Here is a 24,290-nt window from a genome sequence, read left to right as displayed (position 1 = left end):
TCAGAGAGATTTCTTTAAATCCCTCCTATTCTGCCACTAAATGCATGTTTTAAGCAGCTCAAGGGCCTGTCCAGACAAAAGAACTTTACAGCCCCTTTCCCTCCCCCGCACAACTATGCCACGAGAACAGAGCGCCAAGAGAATCCATTGTAGGGAAACAGCCAAAAAAACAAAACCACAAGTATAGACAGACAGTAATTATTGTAACTGCACTTACACTGGATGAAATCCTGGCCCCACTGAAATTCCCACTGACTTCAATGGAGCCAGAATTTCACCCACTAACTACAGAGTTGAATAATTTCATAGATCAGAAGGTTTATGATCATCTAGTCTGATCTCCTGCATAACACAAGCCAGAGAAGAAGCATCTGAAGAAGTGCCCACGAAAGCTTATGCCCAAATAAATCTGTTAGTCTTTAAGGTGCCACCGGACTCCTTGTTGTTTTTGTGGATACAGACTAACCCGGCTACCCCGCTGATACAAGCCAGAGAGTTTCACCCAGTAATTTGAACTGCCCCCCACTGACACAGCTTGCTGTTGGGTTTAAATTTTTGCTAGTATAATGTGCACAGTAATTGCTTATATTATTTTCTTGCATTCTAACTTATGTGTATCATAATGATGCACAAAAGAGTCATACTGCCTAGCTGCAAGTGTGTGTGTTTTATTTGTGTGTTTTATTTTACAGACATGTAATATGGAAAAATAATTATAGCTTTATGTACTTCTTTACCAGGTTCTCCATTTCCTTTTGTTATTTGCACTCTAAAAATCCAATAGGGATTTTAAACTTAGTCAAAATAATTTCTCCACATTGGCACTCTCAGCTCATGCCTGGAGTAACAGGGCACGTGCCAGCCAAAAGGGAAATACACTGGGGCCTCATCTACTCTTCAAAGTTTTGCTAGCATAGCTATGCTGGCCAGCAGCATGAAAGAAATTACACCCCTAACCAACACAGCTATGCTGGCAAAAGGCCCGGTGCAAACGTAGTTATACCAGCAGAGAAGTGCTTTTGGTGGGTGTAGGTTATTTTGTTTGGGCAAAAGAATTATTTTGCTGGTAAAAGCTTTGTCTCCACTAGCAGGGTTTGCCGGTATTGCTATACTGTCAAATCCTTTCCATAGAATCATAGAATATCAGGGTTGGAAGGGACCTCAAGAGGTCATCTAGTCCAACCCCCTGCTCAAAGCAGGACCAACACCAACTAAATCATCCCAGCCAGGGCTTTGTCAAGCCTGACCTTAAAAATGTAGAGAATGTACAATGTAAAGCAGGCTTAGGATAGGCATGCCTGGAAGTCTGTACATGTCCCACATACCCCATGCTGGGCTCAAGCGTCTTCTTTCACGTGGCTTGGGTAGGTAGCAACAACTATCAATTTCTATCTAGGTATGATAGCCAGCACATTGCCGCAGCAGTGAGCTGGAGAATGTCCTTCAAGCCCAAACGAAGGGGACACTCGGGCATGACGTGCTCCATCGTTTGTGCCTGATGACCACAGTCACATACAGGGGATTGCCTCATTTTCCATTTAAAGAAGGTTTGTCCACATCTCCCAGGAGATGCCCTGATGTAACTCAATCCGCACCAGTCTTACTGACATAAATCAAAACCCGGTGGTTCCGTGGCAGCGTCAACGACAAGCTGTTTGCTTTCAGCGGTCAAAACACTCCATGTGACTCTCCACTGAGCCTCACTGTCGAAGTTGAGGGTAAGGGTCTTGATGCGGTTCCATAGAGGGTTGCGGGATTTTAATCTTGTCTTCGGCGGGTTCTGCAGGTCATCGTGCAGCGGGATCGTCGCGTCTGCACTGACATGGTCAAGAAAGCGAGTTGTCTGAGCAGCTCTTCTAATCTGCGGAGGCTGGATGTGCGAAAGGCCCATCATGGGGCTCCAGCCCACAGACCCTACAAAACGCAACAACTGGCTGGGTATATTCCGCAGCTGAACGTTGTACACTAGTGTGGTCTCACAGCCATCACACTTAACTCAATAACGCTACGCGTATACAGTTAGAGATGCTCAAATTGACTCTAGTCAACTGGCTCCCAGGCTCGAGCCAGTGCTACTAATAAATAAGTCTTCACACTCATGGGAGAGATTTTCAAAGGTACTGACGGCTGTTGGGTACCCAACTCCCATTGAAAGTGAACAAGAGTTGGCTGCCTAACTCCCATTTGAGTCTTTGAAAAGCTCCTAGCTAATGATCTCAAATTTCTTTTGAAGCGATAGCAACTCTCACCGTAGCCATTCAACAGATGGGAAATGGAGACATAGAGAAGGGGAAGTGACTTGGCCAAACTCACACAGCAAGTTAGTGGCAGAACTGGGAATAGAACCCACAGAGCAGGACAACCTAAGCTTGCCGGTTTCCAAGGGGACTAAATCAACGGACAATATTTCTATTTATTTTTAAGGGCAGCTGATCTGGAGGGCTTCACAGAGTCAACGCTGGAACAAAATCATAAATTGCATCTCTGAAATTTGAGGGTGTTTAAATTCCAAATCCAGATCAAATTATAACTACTCTGGATACTCTTGATACCCCTGTAAGTATCTGATCCCTTTTGGAATCTTGCTAAGTTCTTGGCCTCAAGGAGTTCCATGGTTTAATCACTCACTGGGTGAAGGAGCATTTCCTTTTATTCATTTGGAAGTTCCCACTTTTCAATTTAATTAATTTGTAAAAATTATGATAAAATCTTCAAGTCCTTTTAATTTCATTGAATGTCCCTCTGTGCTTGTGCTATGAGATGGGGGAGCAGAAGATCTTGATCTACCCTGAGCATTCATTTATATACTTTTATGTCACAAAGAAGTATTTCATCACACAACGCACAGTCAGCCTGTGGAACTCCTTGCCAGAGGATGTTATGAAGGCCAAGACTATAACAGGGTTCAAAAAAGAACTAGATAAGTTCATGGAGGATAGATCCATCAATGGCTATTAGCCAGGATGGGCAGGGATGGTGTCCCTAATCTCTGTTTGCCAGAAGCTGGGAATGGGCGACAGGGGATGGATCACTTGATGATTCCCTGTTCTGTTCATTCCCTCTGGAGCACCTGGCATTGGCCACTGCTGGAAGACAGGATACTGGGCTAAACAGACCTTTGGTCTGACCCAGTGTGGCCATTCTTATGTCCCCTCTTATTCATCTCCTTTCTAAGCTAAGACAAGACCCTGTTGCATAACATAGTCTACAAGCTCAGTCAGAACCCACTGAGGCACTGTGGTCCCCCAACTTTTGTTCTTGATACATTACCAGTCCTCCACATCTGCCCTGCATTCAACATGAATTGTGCTTGTGTTTTGAACAGAGCGCAAACAAATAAAAAGGGAAGATAGGATCCTGGAATATCCGTCTCAGTGAAAAGCAGTTTCTAAGGCCATTGACCGTTTCAGTTCTGGTCAATGCCATTAAATTATTACCACCACCTGATAACCATTCAATGCCTATGAGCTAGTGATCTCAGCCCAGTTGTCCATGGATGCTGGCATCTGCATCACAACTGATGCCCCTTTGGCAGTCTCAGCAGAAAGCAGAAGGTGCGAACGGGTTTATGAAAATGAAGTCTCCTTTTCACTCCTAGAGGTGGTCACTTCAGGGCAGGATTGAGACACATTGGCAGGAGGGTGTACAGCAGCATGCCCTGTCACTGCCCACAGCATGCCTGTTCTGAGGATAAACAAAGGACTTCAGATCCTACGACTATCAAGCTGGCGTCTTTTATTAGCTCCAAATTCACAAAAGAATCTACATGCCACGTGCGTTCTTTATTCATTTATCATCAGAGACATCTGATTCCTCTCTCATCCCTGATATAGTGAACTTCCCTGCAAACAGGACATGAGACCTGACTGTTCCCTCTGGACAGCTCTCACTCATCTACAGTCTAGGCATGGCACCTAGATCCCAGAGTGACAGGTGGTTTATAGAACTGATTAGGTAAAAGTGCACTATTGTGTTTGCAAGGTGCTTTTCTCCCCCATGCCCTGAAGGGCTATTTGCTGCTCAGATTTCAAAGAGGTAAAACACCCAACTTGAAAGGTATTAATCTCACAAAAATATGTTAAATCCTAGTGATTTACTTTAGCTCAGTCATTCTAATCCACAATATGATCTCTCTTCCACCGCCACACGATCATGGAAATCAGCAGGAGTTTTGCCAGTGTCTTTAATGAAATCAGACTCTGGCTTCTGGTCAGTTTCTCTACCTAGCTTGCTGTTGTCCAACCTCTTATGGACAGTGCCAAAGAGAATGTCAATGCCCACCCAGAACACCAGTTTTTAAAGTTACCTGAAAGAACCCCATGTGGACCTATTTTGTCAGAATGATGGAGGGAGGTATCCTGAGATTCCTATGAGTTGATTGGCATTAATGCCTCACTGCTTTGCACATCCGTCAGCTTTTTACACCTGTGCAAAGTGGAAGCGTGCCACCACTGAGTCGGAATGACAGATTTCATACCCAGAATGCACAGATGCACATGACTACACAAGGTGTAAGGCAATGAAGAACGAGGCTTTAGGTACTACAAACCTAGGACCCGATTCTCATTTACACTGAGGCCGCTTTACGCAACTCTGGTAAATTACATTTACACTCACTTTGAGACCCCTTTACGTTGCCCGAGTGGTGTAAACCAGGTTTAGTGTAAAATAAGAATTAGGTCCCTAATATTTAAGCCATCCCAACAGCAGATAAAACCTCTTTCAGAACAAGATAGTTGATATCTAGATCTATATTTACTGGATGGCAGAAGTATTAGTGCTATACAAGACAGGCACCAAGCACTGAATTTAAAAGTACCAATATATTATCGTTACAGAAAGATTAAAGCTTTAAGGTTGCCATGAACAGAAAACTTTTATCTCAATTTTATCTGAACCATTTGTTCCAGCTTTTTGCACAAAGTTAGCACTTTCCCTTCCAGATTGGGATCAGTTTTCTTTGCAACAATGCTTCCTAAGATTAGAAAGCAGGAAAGGACATAAAGAAAGAATAACATCCCATGTACTCTGCAGAAGAATTATTACATCTTTAGAAAAGTTTTGAGTGAGTTCTTGGCCACCTTTCTAAAACCTTTAACAGATTACTAAAGTAAATTATATTTTTTAAAAGCACTTCATCTTAAATATGTGCAAATCAGCTTGCTCGATACAGTATGCATTATACCAGAAAGATACTTTTATCATTTAAACTGGAAGTGCAAATTGCATTTGGGATGTATCCAAACCAAAGCTCTGGATTTGAACATCTTCAGTCTTTGGAGCTGATCAAGAACCGGCCACCTAGAAAGTTGTCTAGTAGTTCATTTTTATTTTTCAGTCCTATTAATGCAGGTTTCCTGGCAAAGGCACAGATACCCTTAAAATATTTTAGGCATTTCAACCATAAATTAAAAGCAGTGGGTCTAAAAATGCAGCCTTTGTTCTGTCAGCAAAAGAATAAATGTGTTTATGGTTTTGGATTAAATCAGTTATAAATTTAGCTGGGATTGTAGCTTAATGTGTTTGCTTAAAAAGGATATTTTCCTAGGGAATTTTAACCAAAAGAAATGTCAAATTAAACACTTGGGCAATAAGGGGACAATTCTCAAATAACTAATTATTTGCTAGGACTATGGGTTACACAGCTCATGTGTAGAACTCGTTTATTAAACTTTTCAAATTTTGAAAATGAGATCAAATTTTGAAATTAGAAAAAAAATTATTAAATTTTCCCAACCTCCCCCTTCTCCCACTTTTGACCCATCGTGGAACCACCTGAAATTATTTTTTTTTTTTAAAGGGGGACATTTTTGTTTGTTTTTATAATAAATGCATGATTCTTTTTTTCCAGCCAGCACCATTCGTGTATTTCCTAAAGATCCCAGTATAAGAAATTAACATACACTAAATTTATTCCCAGCCCTGTCACTTTTGCATGCTTTTCTGAATCAGCAGTGTGGTGATTTTTAGTTATTGAATGGTTATAATTTAAAAACAAAATGCTAGATGGAGGCCTGTTTTATCCTATAGGCATAATTCATAAAGTGTTAAAAAAAAAAAAAAAGCCTAAAATACCTGAGAACTTAAAAACTGGATGACAACCAGCCATCAATCCCAATGATGGTTGAATACGGTGATATTCTAAACAAAAAGAGACCTCAGCTGTGCACATCACTTCACACTGACTAAACAAACAGTCTCGGCTTCAGAGTGACACACACAGTGACAATCCTGGAATCTTATCACGTAGGTAAAAAGTCAAACACCTATTTCAAGGGACCGTTCAAGGTGAATGTATGTTGACTAGTATCAGAGGGGTAGCCGTGTTAGTCTGAATCTGTAAAAAGCAACAGAGGGTCCTGTGGCACCTTTGAGACTAACAGAAGTACTGGGAGCATAAGCTTTCGTGGGTAAGAACCTCACTTCTTCAGATGCAAGTAATGGAAATCTCCAGAGGCAGGTATAAATCAGTATGGAGATAACGAGGTTAGTTCAATCAGGGAGGGTGAGGTGCTCTGCTAGCAGTTGACCTCAACTGCTAGCAGAGCACCTCACCCTCCCTGATTGACCTCAACTGCTAGCAGAGCACCTCACCCTCCCTGATTGAACTAACCTCGTTATCTCCATACTGATTTATACCTGCCTCTGGAGATTTCCATTACTTGCATCTGAAGAAGTGAGGTTCTTACCCACGAAAGCTTATGCTCCCAATACTTCTGTTAGTCTTAAAGGTGCCACAGGACCCTCTGTTGTATGTTGACTACTTACGCTAAACAATCTGTTCCATCTTGTATTTAGCTGTGACACCCTAAGTTTCCCTGACCTAAAGAAGAGCTCTATGTAAGGTCAAACACTTGTCTCCCTCACCAACAGAAGTTGGTCCAGTAAACGATATTACCTCATCCACCTTGTCGCTCTAATATTCTGGGACCGATACAGCTACAATACGTTTACAAATACAGCCAAGACTTGCCCTGCAGAAGATACGTCCAAAGCCCTCACACACTTCAGGAACAGGAGTTAAGGACCTACCTTCAGATCATGTTCTATTTGGGCCCCATGGCCCAGCTGTACCCATAGCATAGATGGGACCTATCAAAGCCATCCCTACCCAAGAGAGCATGACCGTGGCTAAAGCACTGGTCTGGGACTCAGGAGACACTGGTTCAATTCCCTGCTCCACCGCAGACTTTCCGTGGGAGCAAGTCTCTTAAGCCAAGTCTATACTAGATATTTTTGCTGGTATATCATCACTTAAGCTGTGATGTTTCTGTGACATTTTTGTGCAGGCAAAACAGTTATACCAACAAAAAAAGTGCTTTTGCCAATTTAGATTATTTTGCTCAGTGAACTGGCATATGCTATACCTGTAAAAACACTTTTTCCCTCCCAGTATAAACTGCATCTACAGTAGGACACTAGGCAAACTTTTTCTAGCATAGACTAGGCCTAAGTTTCTCTGCCTCTCAGTCTCTCATCTGTAAAATGGGGACAGAAGACTTCTGTACCTGACAGGGGTGCTATGAGAATAAATATCATAGAATCACAGGACTGGAAGGGACCGCGAGAGGTCATCTAGTCCACTCCCCTGCATTTATAGCAGGACTAAGTATTATCTAGAGCACCCCTGACAGGTGTTTGCCTAATCTGCTCTTAAAAATCTCCAATGACAGAGATTCCACAACCTCCCTGGGCAATTTATTCCAGTGCCTAACCACCCTGATCGTTAGAAAGTTTTTCCTAATGTCCAATCTAAACCGCCCTCGCTGCAATTTAAGCCCATTGCTTCTTGTCCAGTCCTCAGAGGTTAAGGAGAACCATTTTTCTCCCTCCTCCTTGTAACAACCTTTTATGTTCTTGAAAACTGTTATCATATCCCCCCTCAGTCTTCTCTTCTCTAGACAATCTTCCCTCACAGGTCATGTTTTCTAGACCTTTACTTGTTTTTGCTGCTCTTCTTTGGACTTTCTCCAACCTGTTCACATCTTTCCTGAAATGTGTCGCCCAGAACTGGACACAATACTCCAGTTGAGGCCTAATCAGCATGGAGTAGAGCCGAAGAATTATTTCTTGTGTCTTGCTTACAACACTCCTGCTAATACATCCCAGAATGATGCCTCCTTATTTTGCAACAGCGTTACACTATTGACTCATATGTAGCTTGTGATCCACTATGACCCCCACCTCCCTTTCCGCAGTACTCCTTCCCAGGCAGTCGTTTCCCATTTTGTATGTGTGCAGCTGATTGTTCCTTCCTAAGTGGAGCACTTTGCATTTGTCTTTATTGAATTTCATCCCACTTAGTTCACACCATTTTCCAGTTTGTCCAGATCATTTGGAATTTTAATCCTATCCTCCGAAGCACTTGTAACCCCTCGCAGCTTGGTATCGTCTGCAAACTTTATAAGTGTATATTAAAGATTGTGAGGCACTTATGATAATAAGGGCACTATTAGGCTGAGACAGTGACACACACAGAGATCATGCTTCCTGTTATACGCAGTCAGTGGTTTGGCGTCTATCCCAACAAATCTCAACAAAAGCAGAACTACCTATTTCTTACTGAGTACAGTAAGAATTCTGCTTTTGGTGATTAACAGGTGGACATTAACTAAATAGAAAGAGAAATTAAGAGTTTGGCCCTGTCCACGTCCTTAATATATACTTCAAAAACACATTATAATAAAAAGAATAAATCATAAATGGGAGAGGGAGGATTTCCTCACACATCTCCCCTTAAAAGGTTCACATTTGGGAGACCTGACTATTGTTTTGTTACTTGAGAAACATAATACAGTAGAACCTCAGAGTTAAGAACACCAGAGTTACGAACTGACCGGTCAACCACACACCTCGTTTGGAATCGAAGTATGCAATGAGGCAGCAGGAGAAACACATACACACACAAAACAAACAGTACAGTACTGTGTTAAACAAACTACTAAAAACATAAAGGGAACATTTTAAAACAATTTGACAAAGTAAGAAAACTGTTTCTCTGCTTGTTTCATTTAAAGTAAGGTAATTAAAAGCAGCATTTTTCTTCTGCATAGTAAAGGTTCAAAGTACTGACTGTACTAAGTCAATGTTCAGTTTTAAACTATTGAAAGGACCACCATAACGTTTTGTTCAAAGTTATGGACACTTCAGAGTTACAACCTCCATTCTCCAGGCGTTCGTAACTCTGAGGTTCTACTGTATTTGAGAAACCAGAACCAAACAGAGGTCTTGGATGCAGTTACTTTGTGGCGCCTCCTACTGGTGGAACAGTTCAACTGCTTTACTCCTATGCACAAATGCCTAGGTAGAGGGTTCTCAAACTTTTTCTGATCACGCGTCATCTTAGCATTTTATTCTTGGAGTTTCCCCCACACAATACACACACACACACACACACACACACACACTCAAATTTGGCCCAGCCATCCAGCAAAGCACACTGAACTTCACCAAGTGAACTTTAACACAATACTTACTGTAGAAAACCAAATTAAAGAAAAATAAGACCTCAGAGATAAAATGCTCTGTGGCCAGCAGTGAAGAATCAGACCCTTCGTAGTTTTCCCTGTTTAAAAGTTGTTTTGTATTGCTGTCAGTGTGGCAACCAATCAGCGTGACTCGTAATGCAGTTGGAGGAAAGAGCATATGCGGTTGTATTGTTCCACTGATATGTGCAAAGACGGTCACTTCTTCAGTGGCATCTATTTATAAGAAGTTTTACCAAACATAAAACCTTTTTAATTTCAATGAAAACAGTTTTGATCTAGAGTTAAAATATTTCCCTGGGCATTGATTCCAACCCAAACATTGCAACAGAGGGCTGGCGTGAGAAAACCAGGAAGTGAAACTGACTATATTTCTATTTTCAAAGTGAAGTGACATAAATAAGCAGCATACAGGGTACACAGGCATCATGAAAAACTAAGGACCTAATTTTCCAAAATTGCTGAGCACGTAACACTCCAATTAAAGTCAAAGGGAGGTGCTCAGAGTCTCTGAAAATCAGGACCCAAGTATTAAAATTCTAGCAGCTATAATATCAGTTGTTAACAACAGGGAAGGAATTTAAACATTTTTAATTGTAACCTAACTCTGCCTCTCTTACAATGCTGAAGTCTAAACTACTTAATACTCTTATACACAATGAAAGTCTGTCTCAAACCGAAACAATCAATTAAAAGGGATGACTGTACATGTTTTTTCTTTCCCTTCACTGCCACAATACAGGGCAAGAATGTGGTAAGCCTCCACAATCCAATGTTGCTACTAGCTGCAGAGAAGAAAATGAGTTCATTTGTTCACTCGTCACAAGCTGAAGTCCATCATTGGCTCTGCTTTTCCACATTTTGCCATGGACACTCCAAGCAGATCAAGAATTAATTGGCTGTCAGGAAATGAATACAAATTAACTGTGTATCAGACTATGCTTCAGAGCTGTGTTTAGTCTTAGCTAATGGATACAAGTATGAGACTAAAACCCCTTGTACATGAAGAACTCTACTGCTATTATTTTTTTCTATTGCAGCAGTGCCAAGTGACCTCAGTGCTAGACCAGGTGACCACTGCGCTAGGTGCTGCACAAACATAACCAAACAAATAAATAGTCCCTGCCTCAAAGGGCTTACAAACGAAGTAGACTGCAATGGTAGTAAAAGAGTAATGCAATAGGTACTAATACTACTATATATTGCCTATTTTGACCTACTGCCATGGCATATGTGTAATCCACACAGCTCCAGGGTGTGGTGCTCTGTCCCATCTAGTGGCACCGAGACCACTTAACGAGAGAGATAAAATGAGTCTGCTCTACAGCCTCAGCTAACAACCTATTGGCTTTTAGCTCATGCTGTAGAGCAGGGGTGGCCAACCTGAGCCTGAGAAGGAGCCAGAATTTACCAATGTACATTGCCAAAGAGCCACAGTAATAAGTCAGCAGTCCCACATCAGTTCCCCCACCCCACTCCCAGCGCCTCCCACCTACCAGTAGCCCTGCTGATCAGTGCCTCCCCCTCCCTCCCCACACCTCCCGATCAGCTGTTTCGTGGTATGCAGGAGGCGGGGGGGGGGGGGGGGGGGAGGCAGGACCTGTGGCAGAGCCAGGGTTTGAGCAGTGAGCACCCCCTGGCACATTGGAAAGTTGGCACCTGTAGCTCCAGCCCTGGAGTCGGTGCCAGGCATATTAACTTCTGAAGAGCCACATGTGGCTCCAGAGCCACAGATTGGCCACCCCTGTTATAGGGGCTCATGCACTAAGCTCCAGAGGCCCCAGGTTCAATCCCGCCCACCGCCAACCAGGATCTGTCAACGTTACATATGCAACACCCATGAAAGGGACATGATGTCATGCCATCAGGACATGATCAGCCGGTGAGAGTTCTGGTAACATACTGGCTGTAATCTGATATGCTGCTGGAGAGCTTTGGGGGGCCAAGTTTCTGTGCAACCATGCAGTTCTCATTGCTGTCCACTCCTCCAATTGCAAGTAAGCCCTGCTGAGATAATCTTCCTAATACATAGCTGATAGCTAACAAACTCAGCTATTTGTCCTAGTTTACCCCCAGACCCAAACCATCTGTAACAAAAGTAATAATTTGGCCATGTGGAGGGGATTGAAAGCAATTTAGGAAAAGAAAGGAGAGCACAATAACCCTCTGGAAGGAAAGGAGCTGGAAAAGAAAAGACCCCTCTCCAGCAATGAGGGCTGCTTTGCACTTGAAATTACAGTTTAGGCAGCAAGGAGGAACATCTAAAACACATTCTACAAGCAAACGGTACAGGAGAACACAGAGCAAGAGTAGTGGTCCTCTCAGATGTTGGATCAGAGGCTATGGCTGGGATTTGAAAGGAGCCAAAAGGGGAGTTAAGCCCTCCAGCTCTCACTGGATTGGTGCCTAATCTCCTTCAGCGTCTTTGAAAATCCCAGCCTAAATGCCCATATCTGCAATTGCTCCATGGGTGAAACCACCCTTGAAAATCGGTGGCTCAGCGGCAGTTCTGCAGAGCCGAGCTCGGAAAGTTTCCCCAACACTTCCTCCCCCAAGGACACAGCCTACTAACCTGGGTTAAACACACCTACATGCCACACTCCTGTCGCCGGGTAGATTTGATTTCCACTGGCACATCTTCACCCACTCTTGCCTCGCATGCCTTTGCAGTGCCCCTCTGTTGCTGTCCTGGACATGCAGGAGGCATTTAGCTTCTTATCCCCGCCTCTCAACCTGATCCCTCGGCTCCTTCTCCCCTCTTCTTAAAAAAGCAATGCCTCAGAAGCCACCCACACATCCTCCCCCCACCCTGTCAAAAAAGCAGGATTCAGTGGCCACCTTACTCCCTGCCTCCCACCTCCCTTCCCATGAAAAACATAGCAACTCCTTCCCTGAAAAGAATTAGCCAGGCTTGGGCTGGTCTGCTCCATCCAGTCCTGTTAAACTTAACTTGCTCCACTGTATTCTTCTTCTGTTCCCTGCTCCAGTCAACTGCCAACCCGAGGTACGCAAGCACATGGTCTTTAAAAATCCCTTGTATAAGAGATGAGAGAACCATGCACATAGACTCGGTTCTCCAATATCATCCTCCAGGCCCCCTTTTTTTAAATCCCTTTCCCTGGACACATGCACACAAACCTGCCCTTTTAACCATTCAACACAGATTTCATCCAAACAGTGTATCGCACACACAGAATACTTCTGCATCACTCATACTTTAGGTACAGCCATAGATCCTGAAGTATATGATCAGTTTCACTTTTGTTGTTTTAAAGCCACTGGGAAATTATACCTTTTCGTCCAGAAGAGGGAAGGAGGGAGAGAAAATCCTTAAGTCAGGGAGCTTGCAAGAAATCACATGTTCCAGTAGAACAATTAACATGAAGTGTACATTTCAGAATGATTACGTGGTAAAAACCAGTGCAGGAAGGTTTAAGGTGGTTTTTGAACAGGCTGTCATTATGCAGTTGAGAGTGTTTAAGAAAACCTCTGTGTTAAAAAAAAATTTGCCAAGAGACCTAGCAGCAAACACAACAGGGCTTCATCGTGCTCCCATTACAGTCCGAGGTGCGGGGAGGGTCTGCCTTTGACTAACCTTTTAACTAACCGCAAGAGGAATAGGATCAGACCCAAAAGAAAGAGACAGGCACTTAACATGATCTGCTTCCCAATTTCATGCACACAAAAATGACTTGGGCCTCGTCTACACACAGTCTTGCACTGGTTTAGTTAAATTGGTGCAACCCCCTACGCACGTGGACACTTCTCTTCCAGTTCAAGAATAACTCAGGCTTGTATGCACACAGAATTCGCATTGGTTAAACATAAATCAGTTTAATTGAACTGGTGCTGATTTTCTGTGTGGACTCTCTTATATCAGTTTAAAACGGATTATAGTGGTTTAGCTTGCATCTGTAAATTTACAAGCGCAAGCTAAACCGATATAAACCAGGTCTAAACCAATATGAGAGTCCACATACAAAAGTTGCCCCAGTTTAGTGAAACTGGTATAAAAGAAATCACACCATTAGATATAGCCATACAACTCTGTGCGTAGACCAGGACTTATGTTCAGTGTAGCTTAAACCTTCTACTAACCGATTTCAGCTAAATCGAAACAAGTTTGGTTAAACTGAAATAATAATAATCTCCATGCAGTATTTTCCACCAATTTAACTAAGGCCTGGTCTACATTTGGGGGGAGGGGGGGGGAAAATCGATCTAGAGTTACGTAACTTCAGCTATGTGAATAACGTAGCTAAAGTCAACGTACTTAGATCGACTTATCGTGGTGTCTTCACCGCAGTGAGTCGACTGCTGCCGCTCCCGTCGACTCTGCCTACGCCTTTCATGGCGGTGGAGTACAGAAGTCAACGGAAGAGCGCTTGGGGGGGTCAATTTATCGCATCTAGACTAGACACGATAAATTGATCCCCGCTGGATCGATCGCTGCCCGCCGATCCAGCTGGTAAAGAAGACATACCCTAAGCTGATTTAAAACTGGTAAGTTAAACCAGTGCAATTCTGTATACAGATAAGCCCTCAGAATTTGATATGCTTACTCATACTGCAGTTAGGGGAAGTTTTACCCAGGTCAGGATGGCATGATCAGCCCCTAGAATGCACTCCTGCAGTTGGATCCATATGGCCTGATCCTTATATCAATTTAAAGCCCCAGCCATGCATCCGGCTGCAGAATTGGGGCCTTCACTTAGCACATTCCAGTATCTATTATAAGCATGCAACAAGTTTAAACAAATCTTGAAAACTAAAGTGAACTTTGTTGTCTAATAATAAAGCCTCAGTGATGGGATACTTTTAGTAATGTGGAACAGTTTTAACAATAAAGCAGGACATGCTATGATAGTGCAGGTTTATGCAAAGCACAACACACACTCACCGACCACTCTTCAGAAACCAGATGCAGTTTGAGCAATAGCCCAATCATGATGACCATCCGTATCAGAAGTAATCACAACTCAAAATGTTGCTTAAAATAAAAATGAATGAAACCTCATTCTGCTGCGCTCTCTTACCCTCTGTCCCTGTGCATTTCTGGTCCCATAAATCATGAATGTAGTTGGCAGGCATGGGTTTACATTTGAAAAATTACTGCCATTCCTATAACATGATGCAACTGATTGCAACTCAAATGCCTACATGGTAATTCCGCATTATGAATCCTGCTCTTCTGTAAGAAGCATAGGTCCAAGCCCTGGCTCCTCTAGAAGGTAAGAATATTGCAAGTTTAATAGGTCACCGATAACAATTAAAAGTAATCATTTGTCATTTTACAAAGGTATATCTATTTAAAAAGAAGACATCAAAATTGAAGATGCTAGATTGACAGCCCAGGAGACTGAAGGCTGCTACCTACCCAAAGGTATAATTAGGCTCTGAAGGATTAGATTTTCATTGGTAAATGTTGATTTCACTGAACACACACAAACTGATGAAAAATATTTCTATCGATAACTGAAATTTACAGAGAGGCAAAGTAAGAAAAATGCTGCTTGAGAACTTATTAGAGTTTGATTGAGGAATATTTACTTAGGATATTTTGACATGTGATAATGACATGTGTTCTAATAAAGCTTTAACTTTTTGAATCTCAGTGTCTACTGTCATTAAAGAATTATTGTCTGACCTCCCCATAATTTCCCATGATTGTGAAAGATTAAAATACATTTTTTAAAAATGCTTCAAACTCACAACTGTGAAAATTTAAATTGATTAAAATCTTTAACAATGCTTAAAAACAATGATATTTTGTGACAAAATTATAAAAAATTAAAACTCAAGTTCCATCAAGGTATCATAGCCCTTCTGTTGTGATAACACGGTAAAGAAGCCTTAATGCAGGTTGTCTCTTCTGAGACCCACCAACTCATTTCACACAGACCACAGAAGCACCGATCCTGCACAGACTCATGCATGTGCTTAACTTTAAGCATGCGAGTAGTTTCAATAGAACTACTCACATGTGTAAAGTTAAGCACATGCAGAAGTCTGTGCATGACTGGGGCCTAAGCCATCAGATAATACAGTTACTAGTATGAGCTGGATTCAAACTGATGACCTTGAAGTGAAAAGCTACATATCCATTATGATGAGCCATATGCATATCAGCCCTATACCTTTTGAGTAGTTAGACAAGAAGAAATGATAAAACATGACATTTATGTGAGACATTGTTCTCACTGGTAAAGTTACTCATGCGTCATTGCTGCAAAAATAACTGCAAAGGCAACAAATATGTCATGCTTTTTGGCATATGACAAAAACAATCCGTTTACTGCAGATAAGTAAGAGCTCATTTACAATCTCAGAGTTCTTTTCATAATCGATTTTTTCTGATACGCCAGATTTGGGAGAGTGGAATTAAACAATTACGGTAATGCACCCTTACTGCAATGGCAGCTTGGTCCCAAGAGAACAGTGCCAGGAAGGGGGTTATTAGTACCTAATGTGCTGGTGATTTTGTGATATGGAGACCTGTCCACTCAAATCTCACCGGAGGACACCAACTCATTCACTGAGATAATCAAATAGTTGTAGGGAACAGGAAAGGGGAAGCTTTGGCCAGGGGTACTAGCACAGATGCTAATTTTTACACTCACAATCTTTAGTGACAAAGAAGTCTCTGCAGAACAGAAAGAGGGCCCCCCCCTCCCCCAGTTAATACAATCTCACCTGCAAGACATTAATTGTAAACGGGTTTAATACACACTCACAGTAAACTGCATAATTCTAGATTTACAGATCTCATCCCTTCATCCCTCTAAATATGACCTGGTGGGATCTGAACGTACTTTGGACCAGGGAGTCTAGATAACATACTTCAGACCTGGTGTCGAAATCACTAAGCAATCACCTCGGGGTCACTGCAAGAAGTAAAAGATGATTAATGAAAGAAAATAGTGTGACAATTTAAAGAAAAACCTTTCTGCAACCCAAGTGAAATACTGACATTGAAGGCCAAATGCAGACCCATACTGTCTCTTAACTCTTAAAGCAATCACTATAGTTCAATCACTACAATGAACAGTTCGTTTCTACGCAGGTAATGAGAGTCCATAACAATACTATTGACTCACCTACTGCAATATGGGAAGGATGGATGCAACTCAAGCATGGCCCTTTAATTGGATTCTTGAGACAGCACTGAGGATATTAAAATGAGGGCTGTTGATTAATTACAGCGATTAACTCAAAAAAATTAAACATGATTAAAAAATTAATCGCAATTAATCGCAGTTTTAATCACATTGTTAAACAGAATAGCACTTGAAATTTATTAACTATTTTGGGATGTTATTCTACATTTTCAAATACATTGATTTCAATTACCATACAGAATACAAAGTGTACACTGCTCACTTTATATTATTATTTTATTACAAATATTTGCACTGTAAAAACAACAAAAGAAATAGTATTTTTCAATTCACCTCATACAAGTGCAACTTACAAATGTAGATTGTTTTGCTTTTGAGTGCAGTTATGTAACAAAACAATGTAAAACTTTAGCGCCTACAAGTCCACTCAGTCCTACTTCTTGTTCAGCCAATCGCTAAGACAAACAAGTTTGTTTACATTTACGGGTGATAATGCTGTCGGCTTCTTATTTACAATGTCACCTGAGAGTGAGAACAGGCATTCGCATGGCACTTCTGTAGCCGGCATTGCAAGGTATTTACGTGCCAGATATGCAAAACATTCGTATGCCCCTTTGTGGTTCGGCTACCATTCCAGAGGACATGCTTCCACGCTGATGACACTCGTTAAAAAAATAATGCATTAATTAAATTTTGACTGAACTCCTTGGTGGCAGAATAGTATGTCTCTTGCTCTGTTTTACCCACATTCTGACATGTATTTCATATTATAGCAGTCTCAGATGATGACCCAGTACATGTTGTTCGTTTTAAGAACACTTTCACTGCAGATTTGACAAAACACTAAGAAGGTACCAATGTGAGATTTCTAAAGATAGCTACAGCACTCGACCCAAGGTTTAAGCATCTGAAGTGCCTTCCAAAATCTGAGCGGGACGAGGTGTGGAGCATGCTTTCAGAAGTCTTAAAAGAGCAACACTCCAATGAGGAAACTATAGAACCCAAACCATCAAAAAAAGAAAATCAACCTTCTGCTGGTGGCATCTGACTCAGATGATGAAAATGAACATGCGTTGGTCTGCACTACTTTGTCATTATCGAGTAGAACCCATCATCATGGACACATCCTCTGGAATGGTGGTTGAAGCATGAAGGGACATATGAATCTTTAGCGCATCTGGCATGTAAAGATCTTGCAACGCCAGCTACAACAGTGCCATGAGAACATCTGTTCTCACTTTCAGGTGACATTGTAAACAAGAAGTGGGCAGCAGTATCTCCTGCAAATGTAAACAAACTTGTTTGTCTGAGTGACTGGCTAAACAAGAAGTAGGACTGAGTGGATTTGTAGGCTTTAAAGTTTTACATTGTTTTATTTTTGAATGCAGTTATTTTTTGTACATAATTCTACATTTGTAAGTTTAACATGAAAGTTGAAGAGATTGCACTACAGTACTTGTATGAGGCAAATTGAAAAATACTATTTCTTTTGTTTTTTACAGCGCAAATATTTATCAAAAATAAATATAAAGTGAGCACTGTACATTTTGTATTCTGTGTTGTAATTGAAATCAATATATTTGAAAATGTAGAAAACACCCAAAAATATTTAAATAAATAGTATTCTATTATTGTTTAACAGTGCGATTAATCACAATTAATTTTTTTAATCGCTTAACAGCCCCAATTAAAACCCCCTATTCAACAAAAAGCTTGATGTACCAGAGAAAATGACGAGTTAAGGAACCTCAGACTGGTAACACTCTACGTAAATGTAGGCAAAATCTAGTGGAACTAATAGATCAAAGATTAATAAAAGGAGCCAGCAGAGAAAGGAATACTGCTAGGGGCTTTCTTTGTCACAAATTAATCATTTTAAATCAATCAGATGATGAACGCATTACATTAAGAATCCCAGGGAGTCAATGGCAACTCCTTTCCATACAACTTCAAACAAACTAATCTCATTGCATATTTGCATAATACAGATACACTCATTAAAACACACTTTGCAAATGACACTCTCTTCACAGCCCGAGTCCAAAGAGAAGAGGTTATTCTGCCAAACCACTAGAGGAGACTGGTCACAACAGTCCAGGAAACAAATCTTTGTGTACTGAAATTTGCAAAAATCAAAGGATGACACTGGATCACAACTGTTACTTTTTGGGGAACTCTTCACAATGCTGTTAAAACGTGCAGAACCCCATTTGATATACACTCAAACGTCATTATGGTAATTTCAAAAACACAGATTATTTTCTACCAGCCATAATGTTTCTATTCTATCCTCCAAAAAAAATAATAAAAAAAACCCAACCACACACAACTTTGATCCATTCGCTTAGCCACCAGCTGGAACATGGCCCGGACAAGTAGTGAATGAAAATAGTTACTGTCTAATAGCCTAAATGATGTGAACTGGTGGTCTCAGCTCAGTTCCTCATCACAAATGCCAGCATAATTAGCACTAATAGGCACCCTTGTTGGCAGCCTTACCAAGGGTATTAAAGTCAGGGCCGGCTCCAGGCACCAGCTTACCAAGTAGGTGCTTGGGGCGGCCACTTCGGAGAGGGGCGGCACGTCCAGCTGTTCGGCGGCAATTCAGCGGACGGTCCCTCACTCCTGCTCGGAGCGAAGGACCTTCCGCCGCAGATCGCAATCGCGGCTTTTTTTTTGTGGTTTGGCTGCTTGGGGCGGCCAAAACCTTGGAGCTGGCCCTGATTAAAGTATCCTCTCAATAAGAGGGGACTCCTCAAGGTTGGGATCCTCAGGGAGCATATTGGTGGGAGAAAAAGTTAAATGCCCCTTCTCCCAGCTCTTCCAGCTTGTGCCATCACAAGCATTAAAGAAAATCTCTTAAGCATTTATTATGAAAGGCCCAGATTTTGCAAACCTGCTTATCTTTACTACCACAACACACACAGGCGCCAGCTTCTTCCTTTCCCAGCAGGTGCTCAACCCCCACTCAGCCCAAGGCCCCACCACACTCCACCCCTTCTCCCAAGGCCCCACCCCTTCCCACCTCTGCTCTGCCCTTCCTCTTCCTGCCCAGTTCCACCCCCTCCCCCAGCGTGCCCCTTCTCCGTTCCTCCCCCTCCCCGCGGAACAGCTGATCACGGCAGGCAGGAGGTGCTGGCAGGGAGGAGGAGGAGTTCATTGGTGGGGCCACCAGCAGGTGGGAGGAGTTGGGGGGGTAAAAGGGGGGAGCTAGCTAGCTGCTGGTCGGTGCTAAGCACCCACTAATTTTTTTCTGTGGGTGCTCCAGCTCTCAAGCACCCACGAAGTCAGCACCTAGGATGAAACATCCCATTAGTAAAATTAAACATGTTCTGCAAGCGCAGGATTGGGGCCTAGGAGGAAAGCACTTGACATGCACCTCTGTAATCCATTAGCCAGCCAGATCTGAAAGTGAGAACTAGGACTACTTCATGCCAAGTATAAGCATCAAACATCAGCTTGTTAAAGAAAGGATGAATTAACCCTATTAAATGTGCTAGTGAAATAGACAAAAAAGCCAGAACTCTATGGACTCCATGCCCAAGTAAAGGGGAAATAAGAATCCTTCCCCCCTCTCCCCCCATACACCTGTCTGGGCACAGAAATAAGTGCACTGCGCACCTGCTTACTCCTCCTATGTCAGGAGATCAAGGAATGGGCAAAACCTAGGCTCCCCTCCACCTACTCACAGGCCAGTGAGCTCGGCCTTCTGGGGAAACATAGAGCAGCAGCAGCAAATTACTAACCCCTGAAACATGAAAGAATTGCGTCTGAGTCACGCTACCTCCCGAGGCTGTTTCTGAAGTGCAGCTCTCATGCCATGCCTTGCTCAGGAGTGTGCCTAAACTCACCATCTAGTCCCAACAGTTTAGGTGAGGATTATTTTGTTAACCAGGCATCATTATACCAGTTATTGTACATTCTGCCAGATGGCAGCACTCAGAGCAACCCTGGTAATCCACAGACATGATCTTCCGCACCACCCATGTAATATACCGACATACGAGAGAGCCCAAGTCATCGCCAGCACACAAAGAAACAAAGTTCAGGGTGCGCAAATGTTACACGCCCTAAAAGTTACCAAGGGAGACGCTAGATAATACAGTGCTGCATTTAATAACTTTGTTAAGCCATAAAACCACGCTGCAGCCCTCATCGTGCAGTGGGCCAGCCCCAGCACGCATGTGGAGCCCTTTCGAAGTCAATGGGGACTTTTTGTGAGTGCGCATGCCATATCCCATGCAAATCAGCGCAGGATCAGGGCCTTGATCACTTTTACCTGGTGGGCGGAACTATGCCAAACAGCATCCCAACAGCAGCTGTGCTTAGCACTTTTCAAACATCCAATTTAAAACCTTCCCCCACTTCAACAAGTTTCCCAGGGGAAAAGCAGCGCCCTCTTGCTCAAACAAACTTTGAAGGGTGGTTTGTGTCATTAGTGGTTTCCTGCCTGCCGCTCTTTTGTTTTCTAAAGGGTATTTTCTACACCGGCTCAAAAGTTGTGGCTTTCAATTTATCACGTTCTCCACACACACACAAAAAGGGGGAACTCACGAACCATCACAGCAGGTGCTAAGCTTGTCCTAAGAAGTAGTAAATCATTATTTCATGATTATTTTTAAATGCCAGCAAACAGGCAGGGCAGATGGTAACAGATACAACCTCAGCTTTTGCAGCTCATCTCTTCACTCCCACTTCCCCAGTATCCACTTCCCTTTAACACACTCAAAAGCTTCCTCTCCCCAGAACACGGCACAGCCATACTCTGTCCTCAGTACCCCATTCCCTTCCCTATAACCCATGAGGGCAGGGAAGCTGGACACTGCAACACAGTCACTGCAGCTGTCTCTCCCGTCCTTCCCCATTAGGGTGACCAGATGTCCAGATTTTATAGGGACAGTCCTGATATTTGAAGCTTTTTCCTATATAGGCTCCTATTACCCCCCACCCCCATCCCGATTTTTCACACTTGCTATCTGGTCACCCTATTCCCCATCCTGATAGCCTTTGGAGACAGCCCTAGAGGCAGAATCAAGTCAACATTACCCCCCAAAACAGGGCCAGTCCTAAGGCAGCAGACACACGTGCATTATTGCAATAACCAGAGCAGTACAGAACCAAACTGGAGCCAGATTACCCCTTCCAACTCCAAGGGCTTGAAGTTAAATAAAGTCCCAGGGAATATGAGCAGCTGAAACCTCCAGGCAAAGACAAAGTGGGGTAGGAATCAAAGAGTACCGAGAAGGGAATTCAAATGCAGTCAGAAGAATTCAAAGAGGGAATTTAGAGGGGGTGGATGGGGTGAAATCAAAAGGCCCTGAACAGGGTGAGAGAAGGAATTTGGGCTGGGGATTGCAGTGGGGTGGTCAGGGAGTGTTAGGGTTGGAAGGGGACAGCAGAGGGGTTGCAATGGGGCAGAGGGGGAGTGTTTGGGTGGGGGGTTGCAGTGGGGCAGAGGGGGAGTGTTTGGGTTGGAAGAGGATTGCAATGGGGCAGAGTCGTTGCAGTGAGGTGGAGGGGGAGTGTTTGGGTGGGGCGGAGGGGAATGCTAGGTTGTGGGGGTGCAGTGAGGCAGGAGCAATACAGCAAGGATAGAGCACTGGGGGTGGGGGAGCCCCAGGGGCAGTGCCGGGGGTGCAGTGGGGCTGAAGGATTGCAGTGGGGCACGAGGACAGAGCACTGGGGGTGGGGGAGTCCCAGGGGGCAGTGAAGGGTGGTATAGTGGGGTAGAGGGGTTGCAGTAGGGCATGAAGACAGAGCACTAGGGGAGGCCCCAGGGGCAGTGTGTGGGGGGGGGAGGGGTGCAGTGGGATTGCAGTAGGGCACGAGGACAGAGCACTGGGGGTGGGGGAGCCTCAGGGGGCAGTGCAGGGGGGGGCACAGTAGGGCACGTGACAGAGCACTGGGGGAGCCCCAGGGGCAGTGCAGTGAGGCGGAGGGGGAATGTTTGGGTTGGGGGTTTCAGTGGGGTAGAGCGAGAGTGTTTGGGTTGGGGGTTTCAGTGGGGTAGAGCAGGAGTATTTGGGTGGGGGGTTTCAGTGGGGCAATACACCAAGGACAGAGCACTAGGGGAGGCCCCAGGGGCAGCGGGTGCAGGGGGGAGTGTTTGGGCAGGGGGCGCAATGGGGAATGTTTGGGTGGAGGGTTTCAGTGGGGCAGGGGATGCAGTGGGGCAGCGGGAGAGTGTTTGGATCACGGGTGCAGTGGGGCAGGGGGAGTGTTTGGGTGGGGGGTGCAGTGAGGCAGAAGGGGAATATTTGGGTGGGGGTGTAGTGGGACAGGGGGAGTGTTTGGGTAGAGGGCGCAGTGGGGTGCAGAGGGTCAGGGAGGGAATGTTTGACTCAGGGGCGTAGTGGGACAGAAGAGGAATGTTTGGGTGGGGTGGGGCAGGGGGTGGGGAGAATGTTTGGGCAGGGGGTGCAGTGGGGCAGGGGGTGCAGTGGGGAGTGTTTGGGCAGGGGTGCAGTGGGGAATGTTTGCAGCAGGGGGGTGCAGTGGGGCAGGGGCGTAGTGGGTGACAGGGGCAGGGTGGAGTGTTTGGGCAGAGGGGTGCAGTAGGGCGGGGGACGCAGTGGGGCAGGGGGTGCACAGGGGCAGGGTGGAGTGTTTGGGCAGTGGGGAGTGTTTGGGTGGCGGATGCAGTGGGGCGCAGGGGGTGCAGTGGGGCGCACAGGGGGTCTCCCCAGCGTGCCCCGCCGCCGGGCGGCTCCGGGACTCACCGACCCCGTACTTCTCCCGCTTGGTGGGGATCCAGCGGGCCATGCTGGCGGCGGGCGGCCGGGCGCTCCCCCGGCGGCTGCTCAGCGCGGCAGCGGCAGCTCCTCTGCCCCCGGCCCCCGGCGCTGCTGTCTCGGGCTGGACGCCCCGGGCTGCTCCGCCATGTTAGGGGCCCCGCTCCGCTCCCGCCGCTCTACAGCGAACTTCCCGGCAGCCGGACAACTCCCCGCCTCCCCCGGCCCCAGCGACTCTCCCCGCCCCGGGAGCGATCACCTGCTCCGCGCCCTCCCCTCAGCCCTGAGCGCCGCACCGAGCCGGGCTCGGGTCCAGCACCCGCTGCCCCAGGGATCGGATCTAGCACACACACACCCCAGCCCGGGCTCGGATCTAGCCCTCGCTTCCCCCGGGCTCGGACGCGGATCTTGCACCCCTACCTAGCTTTGGCTCGGATCTAGCATCCCCTTTCCCTGGGCACTACCCACCCACCCAGCCCAATCTCGGATCTAGCACCCTCTGACCCCGGGCTCGGATCTAGCACCCCGCACCCAACCCGGGCTCGGATCTACACCCCCTTTCCTTAGGCTCGGAGCTACATCTCTCTCCCACTAGCCTCCGGGCACCTACTCAGATCTACACACACACACCCGTCCCCTCCAGACTTGGGCAACTTTCCAGCAAGGCACAGATTTGTTTCTGACAAGCTCTGTTAACCCTGTGATGACCGCAGCCTGAATCTATTCCAGAGGCTCTGAAGCGTTTTCCCCTCCTTATTCGTTTGCAAGATGTTGATCTGCAGTTGGGAAACGGGAGCCAAGCCACAGACCGGAGAAGACGATTTTGAAAAAAGCAGAGGCCAGTGGGGAAAGAGCCCCTTACCAGTCCCTCCTTTTACCCTACTCGGAGAAACAAGTCCATGGGGGGAACGTTTCCAAGCATTAGCAGCGTTATTTAGTTTCTATTTTAATTAAAT

General features: G+C 44.7%; 1 protein-coding gene across 2 annotated transcripts in view; it reads right to left on the bottom strand.

Annotated features, from left to right (window-relative positions):
• The window catches only part of DOCK5 (dedicator of cytokinesis 5), a 133,725-nt gene extending 110,201 nt beyond the window's left edge, over window positions 1-23,524 (bottom strand). For both annotated transcript variants that reach the window (XM_054017363.1, XM_054017364.1), the window contains exon 1: window positions 23,323-23,524. In XM_054017363.1, coding sequence (XP_053873338.1) covers window positions 23,323-23,365 — 43 coding nt within the window. In that variant the 5' untranslated portion in view covers window positions 23,366-23,524. The remainder of the gene's footprint in view (window positions 1-23,322) is intronic.
• Window positions 23,525-24,290: the final 766 nt, after the last annotated feature.

The sequence above is a fragment of the Malaclemys terrapin genome, chromosome 2, assembly GCF_027887155.1.
Source record: "Malaclemys terrapin pileata isolate rMalTer1 chromosome 2, rMalTer1.hap1, whole genome shotgun sequence".
Taxonomy (NCBI): Eukaryota; Metazoa; Chordata; order Testudines; family Emydidae; genus Malaclemys; species Malaclemys terrapin.
This window is presented reverse-complemented; position numbering and strand designations above follow the sequence as displayed.